Consider the following 26,682-nt stretch of genomic DNA (forward strand, 5'->3'; position numbering starts at 1 on the left):
AAAATTGTGATCAACAGTGTGATGGATAACATTTTTGAACTTATTCAAAATTAGGGAGGCCCTACCCATTATTTATAAAAGTTATTTTATTTTATTTAAGTTTTAAAAAATACATTTTTCTAATTTTGTAAAAGTGCGTCTATAGTTATGCAACACCAGTAATTTTGAAAGTGCAGAATTCGGCGAAACCATAAATAATAAATTAATTAGTTTTGTTGAATAATATGTGTTTTTGATCGTTTTATTGTGAACCATAACTTAATGGGTCCATTTTATTTGTCAACTAACATACCAATTGAATTAAAGATGCGGCTATAGTTATGATACGTAGTGTATACCAGGTATTGCAAACGATCTGTTCACTCCACCTTATGGTGGAGAGCATAAAAAGAAATCGAAAATGCCGAAAATTATACATCAACGGTATAGCTAAGGCATGACAATATTTGCCGGTCAGCTAGTCCATTTTAATAAAATCGAAATCGTTTTTTTATCGCAATTACGAGTTAATGAAAAATTAAACCTCAATTTGTTATGTTATTTTGATTTGGCAAATATGTGATTTTTTATGCAATGTTTTTTTAATATTTTGTTGGATTTTAATTGACATTTACATATATTTGCAATGAAGGGTTAACAAAGTATTCATCCAAACATCGTGGTTTGTTTTACGAAAACATCGCAAACTACTAAACAAACTACTGATATTTTTCCACCTAAAAGTATGCTATACTTATTATGTTCATTAATAAAACCAGGAGTAAATGAACAATTCAATAATGTAGCATGTCATAGGGGATATATTGTATTTTTAAGGGTATTCATCGGTTTTATGTTATAACACCAAATGCTTATGTACATTTTAGCCGCCAAATTAAAATTTTCAAAATTGTTTGCGGATCGGTAAATATTTGGGTACCAAACGGTACAAAGAAAATATTATCAGACCAGCTCAAGTTATCTGGCCATAGTGAAGATAATTTGGGCAATGAATGTATCTATGAAATGTGTTAACTGGATAGTTTTTGAATTCGACACAGAATTTTATTCTAATCGTAAAAACATAAAATTGCAAGTCCAATAAATACAGCATAACATATTCAAAAATTAAAATATGGGAAATTACAAAATTCTTTTAAAATTCCATAAAAAAATTTGAAATTTTTTTGCGAGCACATTTATGAAAAATATGCTTATTCGAAATCTGCTCGCGTTCACAAATTCGGATGCTGCGCACAAAAGTTATGGCGGTTTTAAATCTTGTATTTCAAATATAAATTAAATTAATTTCTATTTGTTGTAATTCGCGAATTTCTTCACAAATGGATAAACATATTTGTTGCATAATTATCAAATCACATTGAAATACGGTAAAATAGTCGCGAAAAACAAATAGAAGCCTGAAAATATCTGAAAATAAAATAAATTAATTTTTTAATTAAGACAAATTGTTTATTTTAATTTTCGATTTTTTAACTATGAATAAGGAAATGGGGTTTTGACTTAATTTTCTAAAATATGCGACGCTTTCTTTTGCAAATTCTTTTAGACGATTATTAAATATCGGCAGATTCATCTAATAAGAGTTTCGACGTTAAAAATTACTAAATATATTGCATTTGCAATACAAAATTATAATCAATATTGAAAAGCTTGCAATTCGCGTATTCGTCGAAATCAGTTGTTGCGCATGTTGCGGTTTTCGTATAAACCGAATCAATTTATTCCAATAATTATGCATTTTTCGATGTTTCATTTAGCGGCCAAAGTGTGCCGCAACGTGCATAAGATTTTTATGCGCATCAGATTTAAGTAATCTCATATAAAAAAAAACACAAAAGTACATCTACTTTAAAAGAATTGGTCAAGCACCGTGGATGTGCCACCACAATAATTTTTGGATTAAATATGTATATTATTCGCGTGTCGATGTATTTTTGACCTATTTTCACACAGATTCCGCGAATATGATAACACAAGAATGAATGTATGTGAAATCAATTCTAACAAAAACGCGATTATATACGCGAATTAGTCAAAATAACTTTTTGCAATTTTTCCTACATTCAAGGTACCTATATTCGCCGTTTTATTGGGAGGAATTGAACATGGCTGGGCTCATTAGATTCGTCACGTAAAAAAAATAAAATCACGCGGGGTTCAACGGCATTTGGACTCAAAAAATAGGGTTTTTATAAAAATTTACGCATCAAAATTTCGTCTTTGAAATCCAATTGCAAAGAAGCTGCGTTGGGCTCATTCATGAGATATACACTAAACGAAGCAAAATCACAAGTGTTACAATCCTATAATCAGTTTAGTCCATTATCTGGTTGCGCGTTCTGATTATAAGAAAAATTAAAAAAACACCAAAAATCCGGCTTCAAAATGTCAACATCCTGTTTGGGTGGATGTAGTGATTATATCGAAAAATCATGCATTAGAACCATATTGTCCATGGGGTATTCTGTAACTTAGTCACTGATCACATGTGCGTGCGTTGTGTAGTTTAGCAACAAATCAGGAAGGAACACAAAAAAACTCGTTGGCTTCAACACATTTTCACCCATGTTTTTACATTACCACCGTCACAGCTTCACCCAAGTTAGTATTTATTACCAATATTTTAAGATTTTGACAAGAACACTTTATTTTATAGAAATGAATTTAAATGTTTTGATTTCTACACCTATTTCGATTCATATACATAATTTTTAAGTGGATTTTATTGCAATATGTGTCTGGTTTTAAATTTTGACATACTGCAAAAAAGGGTGCAAGGGTACTGGGATGCATGGATGCGGGCCAAGAATTGTATTGGATTGTTTTTATTTTTATGAAGTTCGATCTATTTACGAGAATTATGAATTGTTATCGGTATCGATAATGTGTGTTAAGTAAAAATCGTAAAAATCGGTTCATATTTAGATATAGCTCACATATATCGTTTCGTCCGATTTTATGTAAATGGTGCACCAAACTTCAAAGGTTCGTCCGATTAAGACAGCGTGCGTAAGGTTTCGTGAAACTAGGTTAAGATTTAGATATAGCGTTCATATATATATTTTTAATGTAAATATAAATGGTGCACCAAAACTCCCATATTTCTTTCGATTGGCACGAAATTGGGCATAGTGATGTGTGCTAAGTGTCGTGCAAAGATTTGAATAGAGCTGCCATATATATATATATATATATATTTTTTTTTCTACCAATTTTATGTAAATTGTGCACTAAAGTCCAAAAGTTTGTCCGATGGGCACAAATTTTGTACACTTTACTGAAATTAATATAAATTAAACCCCTGCTACTGCGGCATACCGATTTATATAAATTTGTCTTATTGTACGAAAAATAATAAGTGCAGAAAGGCATTTGTATGAATTGATGTTAGCAGCATTGACATAAAATTGTTAGAATACGTATGAAGAATATACCCAAAGTGGTGAAGGGTATCATATAGTCGGCCCATCCCGACTTTAATACTTTCCTTACTGTTTTAAAGTGAAACATTGTTTGTATTCTGTGGGGTCCTGTGAATATTTCGAAGGGTGGTAAATGGAATGACAAATTTAATGTACACTCCACCTTATGATGGAGGCTATAAAAATGGGGCGGTTTTATGGAGGATGATCTAAATTGCGAGCTATATCTTGATTTCAACAGACAGCCGGACATGGCAAACTCGAATTGAAAAAGTTCTGATCAATAATATTTAGAGGTGTTGCAAACGGAATGACTAATTTATTTTACACTCCACCGTATGGAGGAATCGAATCGGAATATTCGAAAATATAATTCGTTAATTGATATCGACATTTTTGGGAGAATCTATTTCAAATTATATTATCCTTGACCACTTACGTCAAGTTTTAATTCGACAGCTCTTGTATTGTCACTGCAAATAATCTCCTATGTATCTATTTCGTTGTCAACAAGTGTCTTGCATTTTCATACTAATAACATAAGTATATCTATCCGTTGAATCGTTCGTGTAATTAGAAACAAAAACCATTTAAATGATGACATTTCCTAAGTTCCATGAAACTGTTTAGAGTTACCACTCAAGTCTATCTGATAAGTATCGCATATTAAGTTTTCTTAATTACATATAGTACACAAGCAACCATCGCCGTTCAACTCATCACATAACATTCAACCAGACTGCTTAGGTAACTCTAATCACGCATCAGAAATTAATTTCAACTGTCAAATGAGATGGCCCCAACCCCATGAACGCATCATCATCATAGTAATCGGTTGCAATCGTGTTTGGCTGTTGTCTGTGGTCAGTTCAAACTTTGTATTCACTTCAGTGGATGCGGCCTAACCTGTTGTTAATGATTATTTTCAACTTGCTCCTACTCCCGGTGTGTGTGAGTGTGTGTGGAATGAAGAAAGAAATATTGTTTTTGTACGCACTACATTTAATGTTGTTGTTCTACGCACATCATTGGTATTTTTTTGTTTTCAATTTTTTTTCCATCCGCCGACTAATTATTGAAGTATTTTCATATGGAAATACATTAATTTATGGCTTCGTTGGAGATCTTGTAACACAGCATCTATTTTTGTGTGAGGCATTCAAATACAGTTTTATATCTCATGACTGCCATACCTGATAACGTCTTCGATTTTAAAATGCGTCGCTCTTTGCTTTTGACATTGACCTGTGGCCAACACCACGATTTCATATAAATGTGTTAAGAGTTGATGCTAATGATGATAGTGTCGAATATAGACGCTGATTATCACTTAATTCGTTTGGATACAGTTTCGTTTTTTGGAAATCACATTGTATGTGGTTTTTGGTATTTCCACTGAACGTTCTTCATTGATTCTGTTTTGATTTTTAACATTTCTTTAATAAAGCCTTTGACATAAATGACTCACTTAGATTGGGAAATTCTATTCGACCGCAGACAAGTGACATTATTAATTGAGTAATTCCGAAATGTTTTATTTTAAAAGAACATATAAAAGCGTTTATAATTAATCCAAAAAGGGGAATTAGTAATAAGTAAAGATTTCAATTAAATATTTAATAAATTACAGTAGCTCTGTGTCTGTAGGAATTTGATATGAAAATAATGATAGTAAGGTTTAACAATCGGATTTTAAAAAAGCTAATTTAATTGAAAGATGCTGGCCAGAATCTTTCAATTAAATTAGTTTTTTTAAAAGAATTTAGTGCCTACTCCGTTCAGGTCTTTTAAAAATATTAGTATGTATATGTTAAGATGAATATACGGACAATATTGTCAAACAAATTTAACATTATTGAAGAGAAAAACTAAACCCGCTCTGAAGATATTGGGATGATAGATCCCGAGTATATTAAGAACCACGAAGGTAAAATTCGCCATATGCCAAATTCTCCATATGGCATCATGACTTTTTAGCTTCAGGCAAATGGTATGTGCAATATTCCGTTCGCATCACCTCAAAATATTCGTCCAATATCTCAAAAAGTACAAATATTCTTGATCAGAATAAAATTCTATATCGCTTTAGCCATATCCGTTAGTTGAAATCAAGATAGAAATACCAATATCAAAGACGGAGCTTTGAACAATTGCGCACCCATTCCTACTACTCATATGGTGATTGATATTGAAAATATCTATCAGTTTGCGTTTGAAGACTTTTGAAAAAATTAGCCTCCATTTTTATACCTACACAACTATGTTGTCAGGGTATTATAGCTTTGTGCAGCCCCAAAAGTTTGTAACGCCGCGAAATAATGGTCCTAGACCCACCTTTAAGTATACCGATCGTCATATCTCGACTAGCTGAGTTGATCTAGACATGTGTGTCCGTCCGTCCGTCTGTCCATTATAATTTGTAAACACGATACAGGCCACAGCTATGGATCAATCTTCACGAAATTTTGCACGTAGGATGGATTCTGGCCAATGAAGACCCCTATTGTTTTTGGAAAAGATCGGTTAATATTTAGAGGATGAAATGGACCAAAAACTTTATTTTTGTCGGTTTTTTTGGTCGCTCCAGAGGCCGCAATTATGGCCCAAACACCGCGAATTTTTGCATGGAGAAGGTGATCGGGCCAGAGAATAAGCATGCATGTTTTGATAAAGATCGGGCAATATTTAGCGGGTCAACAGACCCTGACTTTTGTGTGAAAAATGACAAAATTTTTATTCTGGGACGTATATATTTACTCCTGTAAGATATAGACCCGAGGAGTTGATAGTATATCCAAGAGGAGTGGTTGGCCTTTAAATTGATACCAAATATAGTGATGTATCTACTCAGATGTGGGAGTTACACTGAAATATTTACAGGTGCTTACGTATTTAGATATCATTTTGTAACCCATTACCACATTAGAGGGCGGAAATATCGCGCTGATCGCTTTGAAATTTTCCATGAAGTTCCAGTTATGGTCAAGGACAACACCTACAATTTTCGGTGATGATCAGATTATAATGTTGGGATGAAATGGACCGAAAACTTAAATTGTTGTGTGTGTTTCGAGTCGAATATAATCCGAACATCACAACACAAGTAATTAGAAGGGCTGCACAAAATATTTTAAAATGTAAGGAAGAGGTACTGTTGACCTCTAATCGGACAAGAGGGGCAAATATCACGAAATATTATTCAACCTCAGAATAAACATCCGCAGAATGTTAGAGTTCCGTGGTAGTTGTGTAGGGTATTGTATGGTCGGCCCCGTCCGACTATACTACTCCGCTCACTGGTTATAATTTTAAAGGTTTCAACCGCATTTGTCTAACGAAGCGGCTGATTGTTATTCCGGTTTCCTGGAGGGTGAAAAAACTTATTTACAAAACAATTTTCAATATTGTTTGACATATTTTAGCCGCATATCCCAAGCGAAGCGATTGTAATTTGGCATTTTATATTCCTTGTAACTAAAGAACTTCTTCCTAGAAAATTTCTGTTCAGAATTAGATATAGACGAAAAATGGTGAATATATAGTTTTTTTTTCGTTATGACGCAAATATGCGCACAATTGTATTATTGAATCTGATAAAATAGAGTTTGACGCCCAAAACAACAAAAATAGCTACTATTGGCAAACGTTGGCAACACTAAATTTTTTCAATTTCTATTTTTAAGTTATCTTAAAAATCAGTAAGCGGAGTAAAATAGTCGGGCGAGGCCGACCATATAATACCATACACAACTACCATTGACCTTTAAGTTTCTGAGGATCTATATTCTGAGCTTGGGCAATATTTCACGATATTTGCACTTTTTTGACCGATATCCGGAATATTTTCCGAATCATGATTTTTCCGAAGTAAAAAAGTATTCCACAAGATTCAAATTTGGTTATTTGACACAAAAAAAGGCTGTTCATTACGAGGGCGGTTCGGAAACTTCTTAGCCAATCAATGAAGGAGAATAGAGAGTTTTTCAAAAATACTTATATTTTTCAGTATAATCTCCTGACACTTCAATACACTTTGTTCAACGCTTTTATAGCAATTCTATCCCTTGATTAAAAAAAGTTTTCCTCAAGGTCTTCAAAATAATGGTTTACAACTGTAATTGCATCTTCATTTCAGGTAAAATAAAAGAAGTAAAAGCCACAGGGAGCTAAATCAGAATATGGTGGGTGGCAACTCGTACTTTAATACGTTGATTTTAGCCATTGTTAAAACACTCTTGTGCGCTGATGCGTTGTCTTCTTGGAAATTATTATTATTATTTTTTTTTGTATTGTAAGCCAGGACGTTTCTCCCGAATTCAATTCCAAAAGGTTGCAATAGTACTCTGAATTTATTGTATTACCCTTTTGCAGATAGCCAATTAATCAAATACCTTTGCAGTTCCAAAAAAACGTTTCCATAACCTTAACAGCCGATTGAATTGATTTTGCCTTCTTTGGGGCACTTTCTCCAACTTCAGTCCATTATTTGGATTGTTCTTTTGTCTCTGGGGTATAGTGGTGGATCCATGTCTCATCATCAGTTATAAAACGACGCTTAAAATCCATTTTGTTTCGCTTAAAAGATCCAAACTGTCAACAAATGCGATACCTATCAATGCTTGTACGACCACGTTTAAATTCAGCAACCCAATTTTTTACTGTTGCATATGAAGGAGCACTTTCAGCTAACACATTCACCATATCATTATGAATTTTTCCATTCTAAAAAAATTGCGGATACGTCTTTTTTGAACACCTGTTTCTATATGAAGGAGATGGAAGTTTCATATAGTCGGCTCCGTCCGATTTTTAAACTTTACTGCTTATACAAACAAAAGATAACGCATCATTTTCGTTGTGTTCAAGGTCCTAGTACAGTTTTCCACCCGGGCTTGGAATTTGATTTTCTCTGTCTGCAATTAGGGATTTTGAATATTTAGGGCCCTTGTAATTTCTAATTATTTCACATATTTTGCTCGTTCATCTAACGGCATTTATTGAACAGATATAATATCATTAATTTAGCTTTGCTAGAGTGTGAAAAAGTTAATATCCGCCGAATTTAACATTATTAAATCTTAAATTTGTATATGAAAACTTCCGACAGAGGCCTCGTATTTCAAAAATTCTTTAAGGCCTCGAGCGACATTTTTGTTGAACCAGTTCAGATAATTAACATTGATTGAAACATACAATTAGCTATCAAATGCAACCAAAGGCTATAAATGTTTTTATTATATTCGAACTAGTTTTTGCTACGAATTAGTGGTTAAATATAAGGTTTATTCAATAAAAACACAAACCTACAAAACCACCATATCGTATACTCGTATATGGGTAATAAACTTTACTAATTTTGTCCAGGCATGAATCATGTTGCCTTCATATCGGAAATGCTGGAATTAATGACAAACAAAATTCATATGTATTTGTGTGTGTGTGTTTGAGCATAGTTCAAATATTTCGAAAATATTTTACAACACCAATGGATCCCCCGCAAATTCAACTAATCTGATGGTTCATTGATTGCCTATATGCTTATTTAATGGTTTTATGTGCAATTTTTTCCATATTTAAAATTCAAGCCTAGCTATGCTCATGATTACACACATTGTCTTCGATGTCACAGTTTTAATTTGATTGTCTATTATGTATATTTAGCTATTGTTTGGTGGTGGTTTTCTTAAATGATAAGTTATTATTTAATATTTTGTCTGTTCACCTGCCGCTACTTCGTTTGTGACACTTAGGAGGGAGTGTATCAATGGATGTTGGAGAGTGTTTTGGGGGAAGACCAACATTTAAAAATTCATATCTTATGCAATTTTATGGAGAATATTTTGGTTTTCAAAAAAGTTGTGTTTTTAATGTTTCAACTCTTGTTGAAATCTCAGCTGAAATTTAGTTAAATGAAGAAGTAGCTGGTTGGCTTTAAGGCATTTGAATACCGGTAATTAACTTATCCCATCGATCTGCATGTCGCCGTATCAACAAGAAAAAAACAAAAAACAAATGCCATAAACTGTTATACAATTCAAATAACACTGTGATACAAAACAAAACTAAAATTTTTTTCAGGAGTTCTAATGTACCAATACTGTTTAGTTGGAGTCCCTGGACCACGAATATACCTTTGGTTTTTCTGGGTCACTTCGAAAATTTTTTTTATAACGGTAAATGTAGGAAAAAACGTGGTTCCATCGATTTTCACTTTGAAACGCGTATAACTTCTTTTCTTTCAAACGGATTTATATTATTCTTTTTTTTCATTCGAAGAGTAGAATTTTATCTTTCAAACAAGATATATATTTGGTAAATCGGTTGAGGATTGGCTGAGTTACAGCGGTTGAAATGTGAAAAATACGCATAAAATGGCAAAATTTATTTTTCTTCGGACTGTACGATGAAATTATGATATCAAGCCATATAAGTTTTATTATATTACGGGGAAGGAAATTAAATTAGCTTTTGAAAATGATAAAAATCAAAAAAATCGGTTAAAAAATGGATGACTTATACACATTTTTGTATTGATTCTATGCATATTCTCTAAAGGAAATATGGGTCTGTATCGTTTCCTTTTACAAACCGTTATGTTTGTAACAGGCAAAAGGAAATGAGATAGACCCACATTTCCTTTAGAGAATATGCATAGAATCAATACAAAAATGTGTATAAGTCATCCATTTTTTAACCGATTTTTTTGATTTTTATCATTTTCGAAAGCTAATTTAATTTTCTTCCCCGTAATATAATAAAACTTATATGGTTTGATATCATAATTTCATCGTACAGTCCGAAGAAAAATAAATTTTGTAATTTTATGCGTATTTTTTCACATTTCAACCGCTGTAAAAGTCTAAATCCTCAACCGATTTACCAAATATATATCTTGTTTGAAAGGAAAAATTGTACTCTTCGAAAGAAAAAAAGAATAATATAAATCCGTTATAAAGTAAATAAGTTATTCAAGTTTCAAATGGAAAGTCCATGAAACCACGATTTTCTCTATATTTACCGTTATAAAATTAATTTTCGAAGTGACCCAGAAAAACCAAAGGTATTTTCGTGATCCAGGGACTTCAACTAAACAGAATTGGTACATTAGAACCCCTGAAAAATTTTCGTGTCGCACAGTGTAATTAATGAACCAACTTATCAGGAAAGCTATAATTAGTATTTCTTAAAAATATATTTTTATATACAGATTAAAAATTAAAAATGTATTGTTAGCATAACATCTAACAATATGTTTTTAGTCTTTATGTTGCGGAAAATGATTTCCAAATTAATTAATTATGTTACATATACATTTAATGATGTATATTTGATGTAACTATGCCAAATAAGTTATTAATATAAATGTCGGTTTAAAACTAAATTTGTTAATATCGGAAATATATATTTCTGTAACATACAAAGGAAACGAGATCGATCCAGAAGATATTCATAAAATGCATGTATTATGATTAAAAGTACAGGTCCCATTTGCAATACAATTGAGATGAAATTTTTTAAATTTTATTTGGACGTACCCTATTGAATATAAACATTCGTTCCAATAAAGACTAGAATGACATATACTATTATGACCATGGCCAATAACATCACTTTAGACATTATTGCTAATAATTGGCAAATTCACGTGACTTTTTTGATTTATGCAGTATTTACACTTGTAGTCATTAAAAGTAAAAACGATGTTATGTTCATCCCGGTCGAACTTTTTATATACTCTACCATGAGGATGACAATAAAAATATCTAAAATCAATGGGGCACCAATGAGAAAACTCATGTTATGATAGAACCTTGAACTTTCCAAAAAATACGTGAGAAAAAGATGATTGAAATTCACAAAATATCTAATAGTGGGCATATCGTTATATGGGACTATAATAAAACGGAAGTTAATATTGATATTTTTTGGACAGCCAATGAGAATACAAATTACCATATTACAGCCAATTAGGTTGAAAAGTGTGTCCAACATTTTTAAAATACCGACTTGGGTCAATATTAATAATTTTTAGTGGGAAGATGTGGTGATACCGTTATCAGAATTTAAAATACCAAATTACAGACAATTTGATTGAAAAACGTGTTAAAAATCCCAATATTGGGGGTACCACATTAATGGGCTACCATTTAACGTGGGTCAATATTAAACATTTGTATTACGGAAATTCGGTGGAAAACGTGTTCAAAATCCCCAGAATACCGAATACTGCAGGGCGACCGTTATATAGGGGACACCCTGAAGCTTGTGTCAAAAATACGACAAAACTGGTTGAAATTCGCGTCCAAATTCCTTACTAGCAATATCTGTGAACATTTTAGAGCTCTATTTCAAAAATTGCGATATCTATCGTGATTTGAACATACAGACGGACATGAGTGATTCGACATAGAATTTCGAGTTTTGCAAACGGAATCACAAATTTAATATACACTCCACCTGGTGGATGGTTTAAGAAATGTTTTTTTTTTTTTAATCGAAAATAGAGAAACCACACCGGAAAATAGATAATCTCAGAGACGGAACGTGTAATAAGAGCAATGAAATATCGTAATTGCAGACTACTAACAAACAATCATGAACAAATTCTGCGTGGAGCTGTCCTAATGCTCCCAAGAGACAGGGAAACAAATTAAATACAATCAACTTAAATTCAGCCAGGGCACATTTTAAATTGCCCTTTATTGAGAAACCAAAATGCCAAATTACAGACACAGAGGTTAGAAAATTCAATGCCGATAACAGACAATTCTGTTGGAAAATGTGTAAAAGCCGATATATCCCATTTTCAAAGTTAAGCAAACAATATTGTTGTGGTTTTACTTAGCGCAAAATGTGTTTTAAACGGGGATTTTTAATAAATTAACAAATATTTTTAACGACTTCAAAATCAAATGTGTGTTTTTATCTAATACCAAAATATTCCCATATCATATTCATATTAACTTTCGATCAAGCAAAAGTCAAATTGGTATTTCCTTCTTTCGTTGTGGTGAGTGGAATAACAGGCATAACACGTAAATTGAGTTTATTTCAGGTACCAGATTGATTCAAATTCATAATAAGCATAATATTTGTTATTTGCGTCTGCATTTTGTTTTAATATAGTTTTGAATTAGCCAATCAACAAATTATGATTAAAAATATATTATTAACGGAACTTTTAAAACGAGAATAAAATTTAAAAAAAATATTAAACAATAAACATTCCGATTGCAATTTGCATAAATATCAAATGGGATAAATCTTTTCAATAATAGTATTATTTATGAAAGTCGATGTCCACATTGTCATATTCTCCAAGAGAACACTGATAGTTGCTTTTATAAAAAGGCTTTAGTAGTCTCTTAATATAATCAAGGAGTATAGTATTGACAATATTTGTGATTATGAATAATAAATAAAGTTTAAATCTATGTTCATTCAAAATCTACTTGATTTTATTCTAAAACAACATCTGGAATCAGTTGTTCCCATAGATGAATGTAGTTTCATAATATTTTTAAATAGAAAATCGACCTTGTTGTAGACAATATTTATGATTCTATGCGAAATCATAAATAGAAATAAATGTTGCTTTTATCGAAATTTAATTTTTTAAAGACAGCCAAACGCAAATAAAATATTAATTTCATTCAGAAACTACTTCTGAAATACATTGTTCATATTTATGAAAGTAGTTCTGAAAGTAGTTTGTTTTAATAGTTGTACGACATCTTGTAGACAATATGTCTGTATTAAGAAGCTATTTAATCATTTGTTCAACAAGTTTTTATGTTGATTTATATGTTGTTGCAGTCATTTAATTAAAAATCGATTTATTAGAGAATTTCTTATTCAAAATATGTTGAAAATAAAATATTTTAAAGTGGCTTCGCAAACACGTTCCTGACCCGATTCAATAAAAAAATATAAGAGAGATACCTAACATCGGCCTCTAATGTTTTTCAAACCTAAAATGGGGTTGCAATAGCACGTTTATGTTCCTATGGCACGAAAACAAGTAAAAACGTCGTTAAGTTGACTTTTTGTACCCTCCAGGATGTGGTGGACATTTAAAATACCTGTAATCGTTCGGAAACTTTATATATGTCTGCCTAAGGCAATGGATAAAGTGGACCAATACTGATAATTTTTGGTGGAAAGATGTGTCACCCAATTAAAATTCACAAATATGGGACCTATATCTATATCTGAACGGATTTCAACGAAACTTAGCAGACATTCGTGTATGTAGAGAGAAATATAAGGGCTTTGGTGCGCCTTTTACATAAAATCGGACCAAAATATATATGGAAGCCATATCTAAATCTGAACCAATTTTAGCACACGCCACTGTAGATTCAATTCAGTGCGTCGTTCAAAATTTTGTACAAACAATTCGGAACTGATTTTCATCAATTTAATTTAATGGTTCGTCTTTTGGCCAAATCAATGAACTGAATTTCATCCAAACCGTTTTATAAATGCGACCTGTAAGTGATTCTATGCATATTCTCAAAGGAAACTATGGGTCTTTATCGTTTCCTTTTGTATGCTACAAATATATGCACAAAAACATAATACCCTGTACCATGGTACAATAATACAAGGCAGAGCAGCTTGAGGTGAATAACAAAAAAGCAACTATGCACGTGTGGCCTCTTCTGCCAAAAATATAATAAATATACGCAACAAGTGTTTGTGTTTATTTGACATTTTTTCAACACCAAACTAAAAACGCGAAAAATGAATGAAAGGTTATGATTTTAATTTTTTTTAAATATGTACGCCTTAGTTTAGTCTTTTGTTAAATCCACGCCTTTCATTTGTGCTTAAAAATATTTTGAGAAACCCCGCCAAATAGTCCATACAAAATATTGGTTAGTCCTTGAAACATATTTTTAAAAAATCCACGCCTTCGCTTAGTCCATACAAAATATTGGTTAGTCCTTGAAATGTATTTTTTAAAAAAACCCACGTCCTTGAAACGTATTTTTAAAAAATCCACGCCTCTGGTTAGTCCTTGAAACATATTTTTACAAAATCCACGCCTATGGTTAGTCCTTGAAATATATTTTTAAAAAATCCACGCCTATGGTTAGTCCTTGAAATATATTTTTAAAAAATCCACGCCTATGGTTAGTCTTTGAAATATATTTTTAAAAAATCCACGCCTATGGTTAGTCCTTGAAACACATTTTTAGAAAACCCACGCCTCTGGTTAGTCCTTGAAACGTATTTTTAAAAAACCCACTCCTCTGCTTGGTCCTTCAAACGTATTTTTAAAAAATTCACGCCTCTGGTTAGTCCTTGAAACATATTTTTAAAAAATCCACGCCTCTGATTAGTCCTTGAAACATATTTTTAAAAAATCCACGCCTTTGATTAGTCCTGATGAAATATTTAAAAATACACGCCTCTGGTTAGTCCTTCAATAATGTTTTAAAAATATCCGCGCTTGTTCAGGGTCCATGTAAAATCCATGCATCCAATAATCCTTATCCTGTTATACCAAACATGAAGTTCGTATTATTAATGCGCAAACATATCGAAATCGACTTAAATCTTCGAGATATACAGAGGGTTGGTGCAAGATTTTTTTTATCGCGTTGTTCAAAATTAACTTATTATACAAACACAACATTGATATGAAATACAACTGCCAAATTCAAACCAGTTAATAATGTGATGATAATATTTCATTGCTAATGTCAAAGTGCTGCAGGGCTAATACGTACGAAAATCAATTGATCGATCAAGTTACAATTAGAATGACAAACTTAATATACTCACTTGTAATATCAACTGTCATAGAAGAAAATCATTATTAATTGATGAATCATAAATACAAGTCCAAATTATAATGGGTGATTTATTTAAAGTTAAACCGGACCTGGAAAGTCAATAATTTATTCCTCAATTCACATGTTTTCTTCGCAGTAGAATCAATTTTTATTGAAGCATTTATAGCTTATACAGTGCTGATTAATTTCTAGAAAATTTAGTTTTCAGTAGTTCAAACGGGAACTGAACTCATAAAGTATTCCAATTAAGTATCCAATTTATTATTTTATTTTGAAAAGAAAATTGTCAATATGCTTAAAAATTTAAACTTAAAATACCTGTTGGCATGCGGAAAATAAACAATGTCAAAAAACTTCCAAATGCATTTTATAAATGAGAGTTAAATCGTATTATATTCACCTCATTAATTAAATTAAGTTTGAAAATATTGTAGGTTTTTATTCGGAATATTTAAGACATTTATTTAAAAACTTGAGTGACAGTTTTAGCAACTCCTAAAACATTTTTTATAAGAAATCAATACCTTAATGTTTGAAAGACTACTGCCAAGAAAAGGAGGCAAAGTAAATTTTGACTAAAATATAAAATATATGAAGTATTGAAATTACTGCAGGTTGACGTCCGCGAAATTTTGTTGATGTTGTCCGATTTTATGTAAATGGCGCACCGAGGAGTCTATGTATGTTCTATGTTCACGAAATTTTGCAGCGGGTATGGAATTTAGTTAGAAATTAGTTGTGATTTAAATGTAGCTAACATATCTACTTTAGTACCATTTTATGTAAATGATGCACTATAGATCCTGTTCTATTTGCACTATATTATGTTGTTGAAATTGGTTCAGATGGTTCCCTCATATAATTTTGCCCGACTTTATGCAAATGGTGGAGCCTATGTCTGTTCGCTTTACATGAAATATTGCATAGGATATTGGATTGAAGACGTTTCAGGTTTAGATATAGCTTCCAGCTATATTTTCATCCCATTTCATCAAAATGTTGTACCAAATAACTAAAGATTATCCGCTTAGGACGAATTAGTGCACAACGTACCAAATGAAACTTAGAATAACGTGTATTGGATTTTGTGTCGAGACAAATTTTGGATAGCGCACTGTGTTGCAGCATACCAAATGGTTGATTCTCGGTTGCTGAAATACGTCCATTTGTATATATTTCTTATACATATAATTTCTTCTGATTCCATTTCAATGGTCCTCCAAAGACCTATCTATTCTATCTAAAGGATATTGTACATATGAGCATCCCTTTTATGTACCCAATGTGGTGAAGGGTATCATATAGTCGGTCCATCCGTCTTTTCAACTTTCTTTACTAGTTTTAAATGAGTTCAAATAGTAGGAATGATTAAACTTTTGTCTATGAATTACTGAAATACGGGGCTTTCCATTTAATTGTTTAAATAGGTGCCACAAAATCCTCTTCAACAGCATCTCAAAACGTCATGCAATGTCGAATATATCCCGAGTGAGATCGTTAAATGAACCATTTCAGACTATCAACTGAAAATAGAAACTGGTATAACAAGTTAGTGTGGCAGTCCTTGAAATCCAGGCCCATATTTTTTAAACCCCGAAATCGAGAATACTTTACATTGCTATTACTCCACACCATTCTATGTATTTTTAAGTTATTTGTCGCATTATCCCGGTTCTGTGGAGGGTGAGAAACATAATAGCAGAAATTTTGCTGATAAAGATCCATGGTTTTAATTAGATCTCATAAGATGCTCCTGTCCCCTTAAAAATATTTTCAAGGTTTAAGTTCCACACCATAGTCCTGTCCCAATTTTGATTTTGGGGGTTTTAGCTTGGTTTAGTTCTAACTAGTTGACTGATATCGAGAAGTTTTTGAACACACTCTCGGCGTCTTTGTCAGGACGGTGATATTTCAATAAATTCCAAATAATTTCCTATCAAATGCTAATCAACGGAAACTTCAATTGGAATTTTATGTTTATTGTGTTTTATAATGAAAACAAGTCAAAACGATGTTTATTGCGGCCGAACTTTTATACTCTCCTCCATGAGGATGACGTTCAAAATATGTAAAATTAATGGGAAATCCTAGGAGAAAACTCATGTTATGATAGGACATTGAATATACTGTAAAAGATGATTTCCAAAAAAGTCCTAGCCTGAAACTTCGGTCAATATTAATTATTTTTTTGTATGGACATGTGCTATTCAATGAGAACCAAAATACTAAATGACAGCCAATTCGGTTGAAAAACGAGTCCAAAATCCCCAAAATACCGAATATTCGTGGGCACCGTTACATGGGGTAACACGAAAACGTGGACCGATATAACCCATTTATAATACCAAACATCCTAGAAGTACTAACTGTGAATATTTCGGGGTTTTGCAAACGGAATGACGAATTTAATATACATTTCACCTTTTGTTGGAGGGTATAAAAATCTCCAGACAATTGGACAGATTTTATTGTATGGCTATATCTGAACCGATAATTTGTGCATATGGTCATAATAATGGATTAACGGACGGTTGTGTGTAAGTCTACTGAAAACGTAATTCGCTATGGGTAAATTTCGTTTCTTTCTGCATATTACTAATAAATGTATCAATACAATGACTCCTACCGAAGTCATACTGTGTTCAAAGAGGGTATATGGTGTCACGACGTACGCTACAACCGGATTTGAAGTATATTATAACTTCTACACATATATTCTGACCGCAGCGGAGTATCAATGGTTAGAAAAACCTAAGGTCCGTTTTTATACCCTTCACCACACTGTGGTACAGGGTGTTATGTCTTTGTGCATATGTTTGTAACAGGCAAAAGGAAACGAGATAGACACATGGTTCCTTTTGAGAATATGCATAGAATCACTTTTTGAGTCGATTTACGCATGTCCGTCCGTCTGTCTGTCCGTCTGTTGGTGTTAAATTGTAAACAAAGTACAGGTCGCATTTATAATCCTATTTGGATGAAATTTGGCACAGCTCATTTGGTTGGCCCAGGGACGAACCCTATTGAAATTGGGAAAAATCGGTTCAGAATTAGCTATAGCTGCCATATATATTTTAACCCGATTTCATGTAAATGGTGCACTATATATCCTTCGATTTGCACGTAATTTGCCATAACGTACTGGCTTGAGCCTAGAGTGATGTCTGCCAAGTTTCGAGAAAATCGGTCCAGTTGTAGATATAGCTCCCATATATAGTTTCCTCCGAATTCATGTAAATGGTGCACCAAAGTCCCTATATATCTTTCGATTTGCACGAAACTTGGCATAACGTACTGGATTGAGCCTAGAATGATGTCTGTCAATTTTCGTGAAAATCGGTCCAGATTTAGATATAGCTCCCATATATACTTTCGTCCTATGTTATGTAAATGGTGCACCAAAGTCCCTATATATCCTTCGATTTGCACGAAATTTGGAATAACGTACTGAATTGAGCCTAGACTGATGTCTGCCAAGTTTCGAGAAAATCAGTCCAGATTTAGATATAGCTCCCATATATAGTTTTGTCCGTTTTCATGTAAATGATGCACCAAAGTCCCTATATATCTTTCGATTTGCACGAAATTTGGCATAAAGTACTGAATTGAGCCTAGAGTGATGTCTGCCAAGTTTCGAAAAAATATTTACATCCGACGACGATAGTGAAGTCTATCGTAGTTTTAAGTAAACTTGACACCAGTTTATTTATTATCCTGAGGATGCAATTTAAATCAATTGCGAAATATCGAACGTGAACAAATATATTGTTTTATTATTAAATATCACATATTTTATTTCATCCAATTTCATGCTAATAGTCCTGTTTAATATATCCATAGTGGTGAAGGGTTCCTTACTGGTTAGATATTATTTTATAACAAAGTTTATCCGATTGTATTGTTGTGTAGGTCCATTACACACACACATTATGTAATTAATAAACAGCAACGAAATGAAAATTAATAGCCATGTGAATAAAGGCAATTATTATTTCCTACATTTTACAAATAAATATTAATAAAACAACATGAGGTTATTATTTAAATACATATTTTTATGCAAATATTTTATTTATCGCTAAATCCACACATTAAAACGAATCCATTTGGCAAATAATCAAATGAAATCGCTTACAAAATACAATAATACAAATAATATTAACAAATAACAGCAAATGATCGTCAATCATGAAGGGATAATTATATTAAACAAAAACAAAAAAGAAAAAAAAAACTAAAAAAATTAAAAAATAATAATTAAAACAAATAAACAGCATTAACTAAATGTGAAATATAATTATGAATCCACAACATGCATTCAGTAGTTATTATATACGATAAGCCAACATAAAACGGGATTTTCGAAATGACAATCAGTTTCACTTTTGTCAACAATGGGCGACAGTGAAATCGATTCATCTGCGGGTTTACAACGTTTTTGTTACCGTGATGGTGTGACAAATGTTGGCTAATTAATTTAATTAATGGTAAAACAAAAGAGTTGTTTGTAGAGGAATGGAGAGGGAGGCGTAGGAGGAAGAAGACATCATTGCTATGTGATATAACAATGGGATGGCAATCAGTCATAAAGGTTTCAATATTCAATTAACACCTTTTTACAGTTTGACAATGGGTGGCAAATATTTGCTGATATTCGACGATGATGAGGATGATGATGACGACGATGAGCTACCCGAGGACAGGGTTGATGAAATGCTGCCACTGCTGACTGATTGCTGTGTTGAACCGCTGGCATTTTGGCCATCCAAAGATCCAATAACTGAGGTAACGGGGGCAATTCCTTCATCGGAAATTTGTGTAGTACCACCAAGTTGATCGTATTGGGCTAAGATCATAAAATATTATAAATAAAAAACAAACAAAAAATATATTAATGTCAAATTCATTAAATGTGATGATCAGTGTTAAGATTTGGCTACTTTATGGTTATTTCGAACTAATTTCGAATGATTTTTTTGATTGTTTCTTTGGTTTTTGAATAAATTTTCATTTCAAGTTCATTTTGTGTTTTTTGTTGTTGTGTGATTCTAGTTTAGCAAAAAATACAAACCATAAAAGTGAATCGTATGATAAAACGAATGTATATTTTATGCAAATACTAAACCAGCTGGCTAGCCACAAAACTTTGTCGCCGCCGTTTTATCTTCTTCTACACCATCATCATAATCATCGAGATCATGGCTTACCTTGAATTGTACGCTGAGCATGTTGTGCCTCTTCCTGTGTCTTATATTTAATAAAGTAGACTTCCGGTTTGCTGGGTTGTTTGGGTTGAGCCTCCTGAATGGCAGCTTGCAAGTCCAAAGGATCAGCCTTCTTGGTCAACACATAAATGATGGTCTTCTCCTCAACTGGAGCTTGATTAATACGCACTGTGGCCTTGTTAGCATTTTGAGAGGGTGCCTTAATGAAGACAATGCGATAATGTTTACGGGGTGGCAATTGTGGCAAAGCCTGTTGTTGTTGTGATTCAGCACCACCATCTTCGGGAGCAACATGAACATATATGTCTTTGGTTACAGTCGAAGGTGATTGATACAATTGTTGGGGTTGTTGTTGTTGTTGGGGATAAGTTTGATATTGGATTGGAGCTTGTTGCTGGGCCACAACATTATTCACAAATGTTGGCTGTTGTTGTTGAATACCTGAAAATCCGAAGGTTTGTTGCTGTTGTTGCTGTCCGAATTGTGGTGCTGCAGAAAATTGTGGAGCAGCTGAGAATTGTGAAGTGGTGGAGAATTGTGTTTGTTGTTGTGTGCTTGCACTTTGTCCTCCCACCAAACTACTTTGTAATTGTGCCTTTTTGAGGGCTTCTTGCAAAATGGCACTGTGATCGATGTCACCTAAACTGCCGAATACTGGCTTTGTGTTGTATTTAATTGAACTTTGTTGGCTCTGTTGATAATTGTATCCTTGAGGTGCAGCCAAGGCTGTTGCACAAAGGCAAAGTACCTGTAAATAAGGAAAAAAAACACATATGTTAATAAATATGATAACATTACATACTGAAGAAAGGTGTTAACCGACAATTTTTAATATACATCATCGAATTGTGGTGTGTTAATCAGATATTATATAGCTCTTAATGGTGCACCAAATACCTAATGTTTGTCCGATTGGGGCAACATTTTCAAGAGGACACCCATGGTACAATAAATAATGCAATGTGGACAACTTGAGGTCTATAATAAAATATCAACTAGTTGTTGGCTTTATTTGACATGTCTATAAACGAGAAAATGTATGAAAGGTTATGATTTCTTCCAACATTCCAAAAATGAAACAAGCATATTCCCCAAGTTTGTTTAATCCATAAAAAAATTACTTCCACATTTACTTTACCACATTATATGATCACATTCGAACAGGTCCTTTGAATTAAATATAGATTTGGAAAAATATTACGGTTTACAAAGTTTGCAAATTAAGATATTCCATTATGATATGATATTGGATTAACACCTGTTGAACCTTTCGAAGAAGATACCGGAAGGAGTGGAGCAACTCATATTCAAGCTTGATGTATGCAAGGTAAATATTATCCATTATTTTTTTCGGCAGATGGCTGTACTGATAGATTTCTCGTAAAGTATCGATCAAACAATTTCAGATTTATACTCGTTGGAAGGGACTCGTCAGAAACTTCGGGAGCTTGGTTGGGAAGTTTTAATGCATCCGCCATACATTCGGGACTTGGCACTAAGCGATTATCATATTTTTCTTGCATTGCAAAATTTCTTTAATGATAAAAAATTGGTATCTAGGGAGGATTGTAAAAATCGACTACTAGATTTTTTTGCATTAGAGAGGCATTATGAAGTTGCCTTTAAAATGGCAACAAACCATACAACAAAACGGACATAATCGGACATTCCGAAGCATGTTAAATAAAGTCCTATAGTTCATTTAAAAATAATGGACTTCTTTTTCCCCAACCTTATATATTGCCATGGGCAAAGTTTAAATAAAATTGAATATTCCACTCGCTCCATATAATATTTACTACTTTTTAAAATTTTGAAGTAGTGAACACATAAGTACCACCTTCTTATATTATACAGACATGGTTGAAATATAAGGTTGTACAAAGTTTTGCTTAAATCGGATAGTTCGCTCGCGTGATGTTCTAAATTTATTTTTCTGAAAATTTTGTTTGGAGGTGCAATGGTAGGTCCCCTCTTCCAACATGAGTTAATTTTGAAAGAAATATTACGATGAGTATACTTGGCATTACATCGGATACTCCACACCATTGTTATTGGATTGACAGTCTGGGTTAGATACAAATATTAAGTTTGATATTCCGTTCGTATCATATACGATTTACAAACTCTGGCCCTTTCTGGCGTAGGTATTAGAATGAGTGGACCAATAAGTCCCATTTCCAAATAACATAGAGATATAGTTAAAATATTAAGTTACGCAAAGTTTGGTTGGGTCTTCTGATCCCATGATATTATAAAATGTATTATCAGCAAAATTTCGACCCTATTGTGGGGTGGTACCAGAAGGATTGGGCCGATTATTCCCACCTTCGAACAAATCGGTCATTACATTCCGGTCATTCCATAAACTATGTTCGGAAAAAAATATAACGATGTGCAAAGTTGGGATGAAATTGGATACTCGCTTCGAGAGTTATCGTGCACACCAGCCAGACAGAAGGACGGACGGAAGAATATTTGTAAATCGATTCTAAATTGTCTCAAACGGATTTGGTCCACAGAAACAAGGGATCTAAAACCAATATTTCGCATAGGCACATATTTTGCCGTATCAAGGAGCATATATCCCCATTTGCAACAATACTGAGGGTATAAAAACGTCCTATTTTAGGCTAAAGGTATACAAATGTATACATTTATAAAGCAAATTTTATTCACTGTGATTAGAAATGTTTTTATGATATGCACACTAGTTTAATCGCTTATTTTCATGCGAGTTCAGTGCACATTTTATTTCACGTCCACGTGCGAGGTGGCCAATTGAGGCCGCCTAGATCGACTGAGTTAAAAGCTCATGTCTATACAAACAATCCCGCTTTAATTGAGGCATTAGAAGACAACATTGAAACATTTATTCGTGAGATACCGGCCGGAAATGTTGTAAAAAGTATGGCAAAATTGGACTAACAGGATGGACCATTTAAAGCTGTGGCGCGGTGTACATTTTTATGAAATAGTCTTCAAACATTATATCTTTGGTTTTTGCTTTTATTTTTGAAAAATGTTCCTATCTATCTATATATATAAAAATGAATTGCTGTTCGTTAGTCTCGCTAAAACTCGAGAACGGCTGAACGGATTTTTCTTATCTTAGTCTTGAAATGTTCGTGGAGCTTCAGGGAAGGCTTAAAAGGTGAGAAGAAATCGAAAACCGTGAAAAATTTGCAAAAAATATTATGAAGCATATTTGCATTTCCACGAATTTAGTATCGAGCTATTTTGATTGGACCCCTTCATTTTTGTTATTTGAAGATATTTTGGGTGAAATTGGTAGCGCATCAAGCCTTTAAGCCATGATTTGTTAATTTTTGGAAATTTTCAAAATATGTACTATGTATTTTTTTCAATTGGATTGTCATTGCATTGTCATGAGTTGAGAATAAAAAAAAATAATTCAGAAGTATATCATTGAATGTACACGCGATCATTGTATGCACACGTTTTCCAAAGAATTCACGATTTTGTGGGGCAAATGCACAATTAAAAGTCAGAAGACATTCGGAATTGAGGTTGTGTCCATTCAGAAAATTTTAATTCTAACATCCATCCAGTCAACGTCTTTATAATACCGAAAATCTACTTGGAACTATATCAAAGCATGGACCTAATATCCCGTAATGACATATTTGCAACTACTATAATGTGAAATTTTCGTAAGGAGATTTGATACCACATGAGAAAATGCCGAACAAAGGGGAATACCATATATGGTGGCTGTCTGGACCAATATTGATAATTTTTGCTAAGAGAAGCTCCCCAAACATCCGAACGCATCGAATAATGTGGAGTATCATTGTATGGGGTCTATTCGGAAGCTTTCGTGAATATTGTTAGGTACATTTTCAACACAATAATCATCCAAAATATAAAATTACTGGGAAATACGGATTCAATTAGAAGGTAAAACCAGTAAGGAAGGAAGTAAAGTCAGACGGGCCCGATATATGATACCCTTCACGACTTTGGGTATATTCTACATATGTCTCCTTTTCGAAAGAACATTTGCATGAAATTGAAGGAACTTGAATATGTGGTCTTTATGTCTTTCTGGAACCTATGCTAAATTTCATTCGGGAAAGTTTAGAGTCGTTTGACTAATTTAAGTAAATCGATGTAGAGGAAACTTGATACACGCTTTTCGGTAGGCCGCACTCTTCAAAATTTAATCTCAATCAGACACCCGTTTGAAATATATATGGAAGCTGTGTCTGCATCTGCGCTAATTTCACCGACACGTAAATAATAATTCAAGAGTCAATTTTTGCAAAATTTCGTGTCGAGCTATATCAGTACATTGTAAAACTAATTGTGTGTCAATCGTACAAACTTTGGGTCTTTAGTGCACAATTGACCTGAAACCGGAATAAAATGTATATAGCAGCTATATATAAATCTTAACCGATTTTCACGAAACTTATAATTCTAGACTAAGTTCAGTACGCTATGACAAATTTCATGCAAATCGAAAAATATATAGAGGTTTTGGTGCATCATTTACATTAAATCGGACGAAACTATATATGGCAGATATTTCTAAATTTGAACCGATTTTCATTCTAAACAATATTGTTAAGGCAAGACAACGTTTGCCGGGCCCGCTAGTATCACATAAAAAATTCAACCACTATAAAGATTCCGCTTATTTTTTTGTATTTTGAAGATTTTTGCCGCGTTTCCATGCCGAAGTGATATAGGTCCATGTTTTAAAAGAGCCCCCATATAATTATTCCGCTACTTTTTCAGTAATTGGAAATACCCGGTTCCTGGCCAATAAAAAACTTCCGCACAATGTTTCTAACACATTGTTAGCGGACGATTATTAGTCTATTAGCCGACTAGTTACAAACATCGATTTAAAACATTTTTGAAGTTAAATTCTGTGTTTCTATACCTTATTGTTTATTTAACTTGTTTTTTTAATTTAAAAATACTAACTAACCACATTTTAATTATATTGGATTCTTACGAAAACAAAACTTGCATTTTAAATAATTGTACTTTCTAATTCAATATTATGTCATTCAAACCTGATCCAAATTTTGTTTTTTATGAAATTTAACATTTCAAATTTTTATTGTTTTATAATTTATTTCCAAGCTTCAATTCTATTGAATAATATTTGTGAAAGTAATATTCAGGTTCTTCTTTGGCTAATCATTATAAAAAGTGGATAAATAAAATCTGGCTAGCCTCAATATTTTGTCATGACTTCTTTCTAGCGCGATTTTTAATTATATAACTTTTTTAAAATATAATATTGCTGACATACGATTTTTTTTAATCAATCTATGCATTTTTACTTTTTGAACATGTCTGTATGAAAATCTCAATTACTAGAAAAAGTAGAGTAATTGCCTTTGCACGTTAAACAAGCGATATCCCTTTTGACGATGTTGAATATTTGTATTTTAATTTTTTTTCAGAAATAAATTTTTTGAATTGTATTATTTTATTTGGTTTCCTGCAGCTGTCCAATTATTCCACAAAAAATGTAACCGTGTGTGACGTGGTACACGTTCCACAAGTTTCCAGAAAATTCCACTTCATTAATTTGTATTGTTTATAACTGTTACATTCAAAAAAATTTTCGCCACTTTTCATTTTACAATATATTTTCAAAATTACTTTCTCTTATTATCGTATATTCACTAATAAAATGTAACATAATCCATATTACTTTTAATTTGCAACAGAAGACACATTTTTTTTAATTAACACTTACTATAAATGCACGCATTTTGTAAATTTTGAAAATGTTGGTTAAATTATTTAAATTTATTTGACTCCGATTTGAATCACTTCTTCGTCTTCTACGCGAACCACACACAACCACACTTTTGTTGGATATCTGTGTATCACGACTGACAATCAAAAAACAACTAAATGCTAATCAAAAATAGTACACAGCTTTATAAACAAAACCGAAATGCAGGCGAGCGGGCACTAACGTCTTCAGCGATCACTGCCGATCAGCGGCTAATACAAATGACCATAGCACCACAAATACGCACCTTTTGTTGCTGGTCAATAAATGAGTTGCTGATGATGAAGACGATGATGGCAAAGCAGAATCACATAATTAAGATGAAGCTACAGCGACCCTATAAAATGTATGATCATCATGAAGATGGAGATGAAGTTGTTGTGCTCCAAAAATAAGGCAACAAACAAAAATAGAGAGAGGTGGAACACACAAAATTACCAAAG

General features: G+C 32.8%; 1 protein-coding gene across 1 annotated transcript; it reads right to left on the reverse strand.

Moving 5' to 3' along the window:
- Nucleotides 1-19,766: 19,766 nt before the first annotated feature.
- LOC133337101 (adenylate cyclase, terminal-differentiation specific) lies at nucleotides 19,767-26,218 on the reverse strand. Its single transcript, XM_061545365.1, has 3 exons — nucleotides 26,198-26,218; nucleotides 20,437-21,202; nucleotides 19,767-20,075 (listed from the first exon to the last, which is right to left on the reverse strand). The coding sequence occupies exons 1-3, from the start codon at nucleotides 26,210-26,212 to the stop codon at nucleotides 19,846-19,848; spliced, it is 1,011 nt and encodes a 336-aa protein (XP_061401349.1). The 5' UTR covers nucleotides 26,213-26,218; the 3' UTR covers nucleotides 19,767-19,845.
- Nucleotides 26,219-26,682: the final 464 nt, after the last annotated feature.

This window comes from Musca vetustissima, unplaced genomic scaffold (assembly GCF_032173495.1).
Source record: "Musca vetustissima isolate MV318-11 ecotype Yass unplaced genomic scaffold, APGP_CSIRO_Mvet_v1 utg151800, whole genome shotgun sequence".
Lineage (NCBI taxonomy): Eukaryota > Metazoa > Arthropoda > Insecta > Diptera > Muscidae > Musca > Musca vetustissima.

What these genes read in the sequence shown, in the direction of transcription:
- LOC133337101 (XM_061545365.1), bottom strand. An exon ending in TGCTCAGCGTACAATTCAAG is followed by an intron (nt 20,076 to 20,436) that starts GTAAGCCATGAT and finishes TTATGATCTTAG; the next exon opens with CCCAATACGATCAACTTGGT.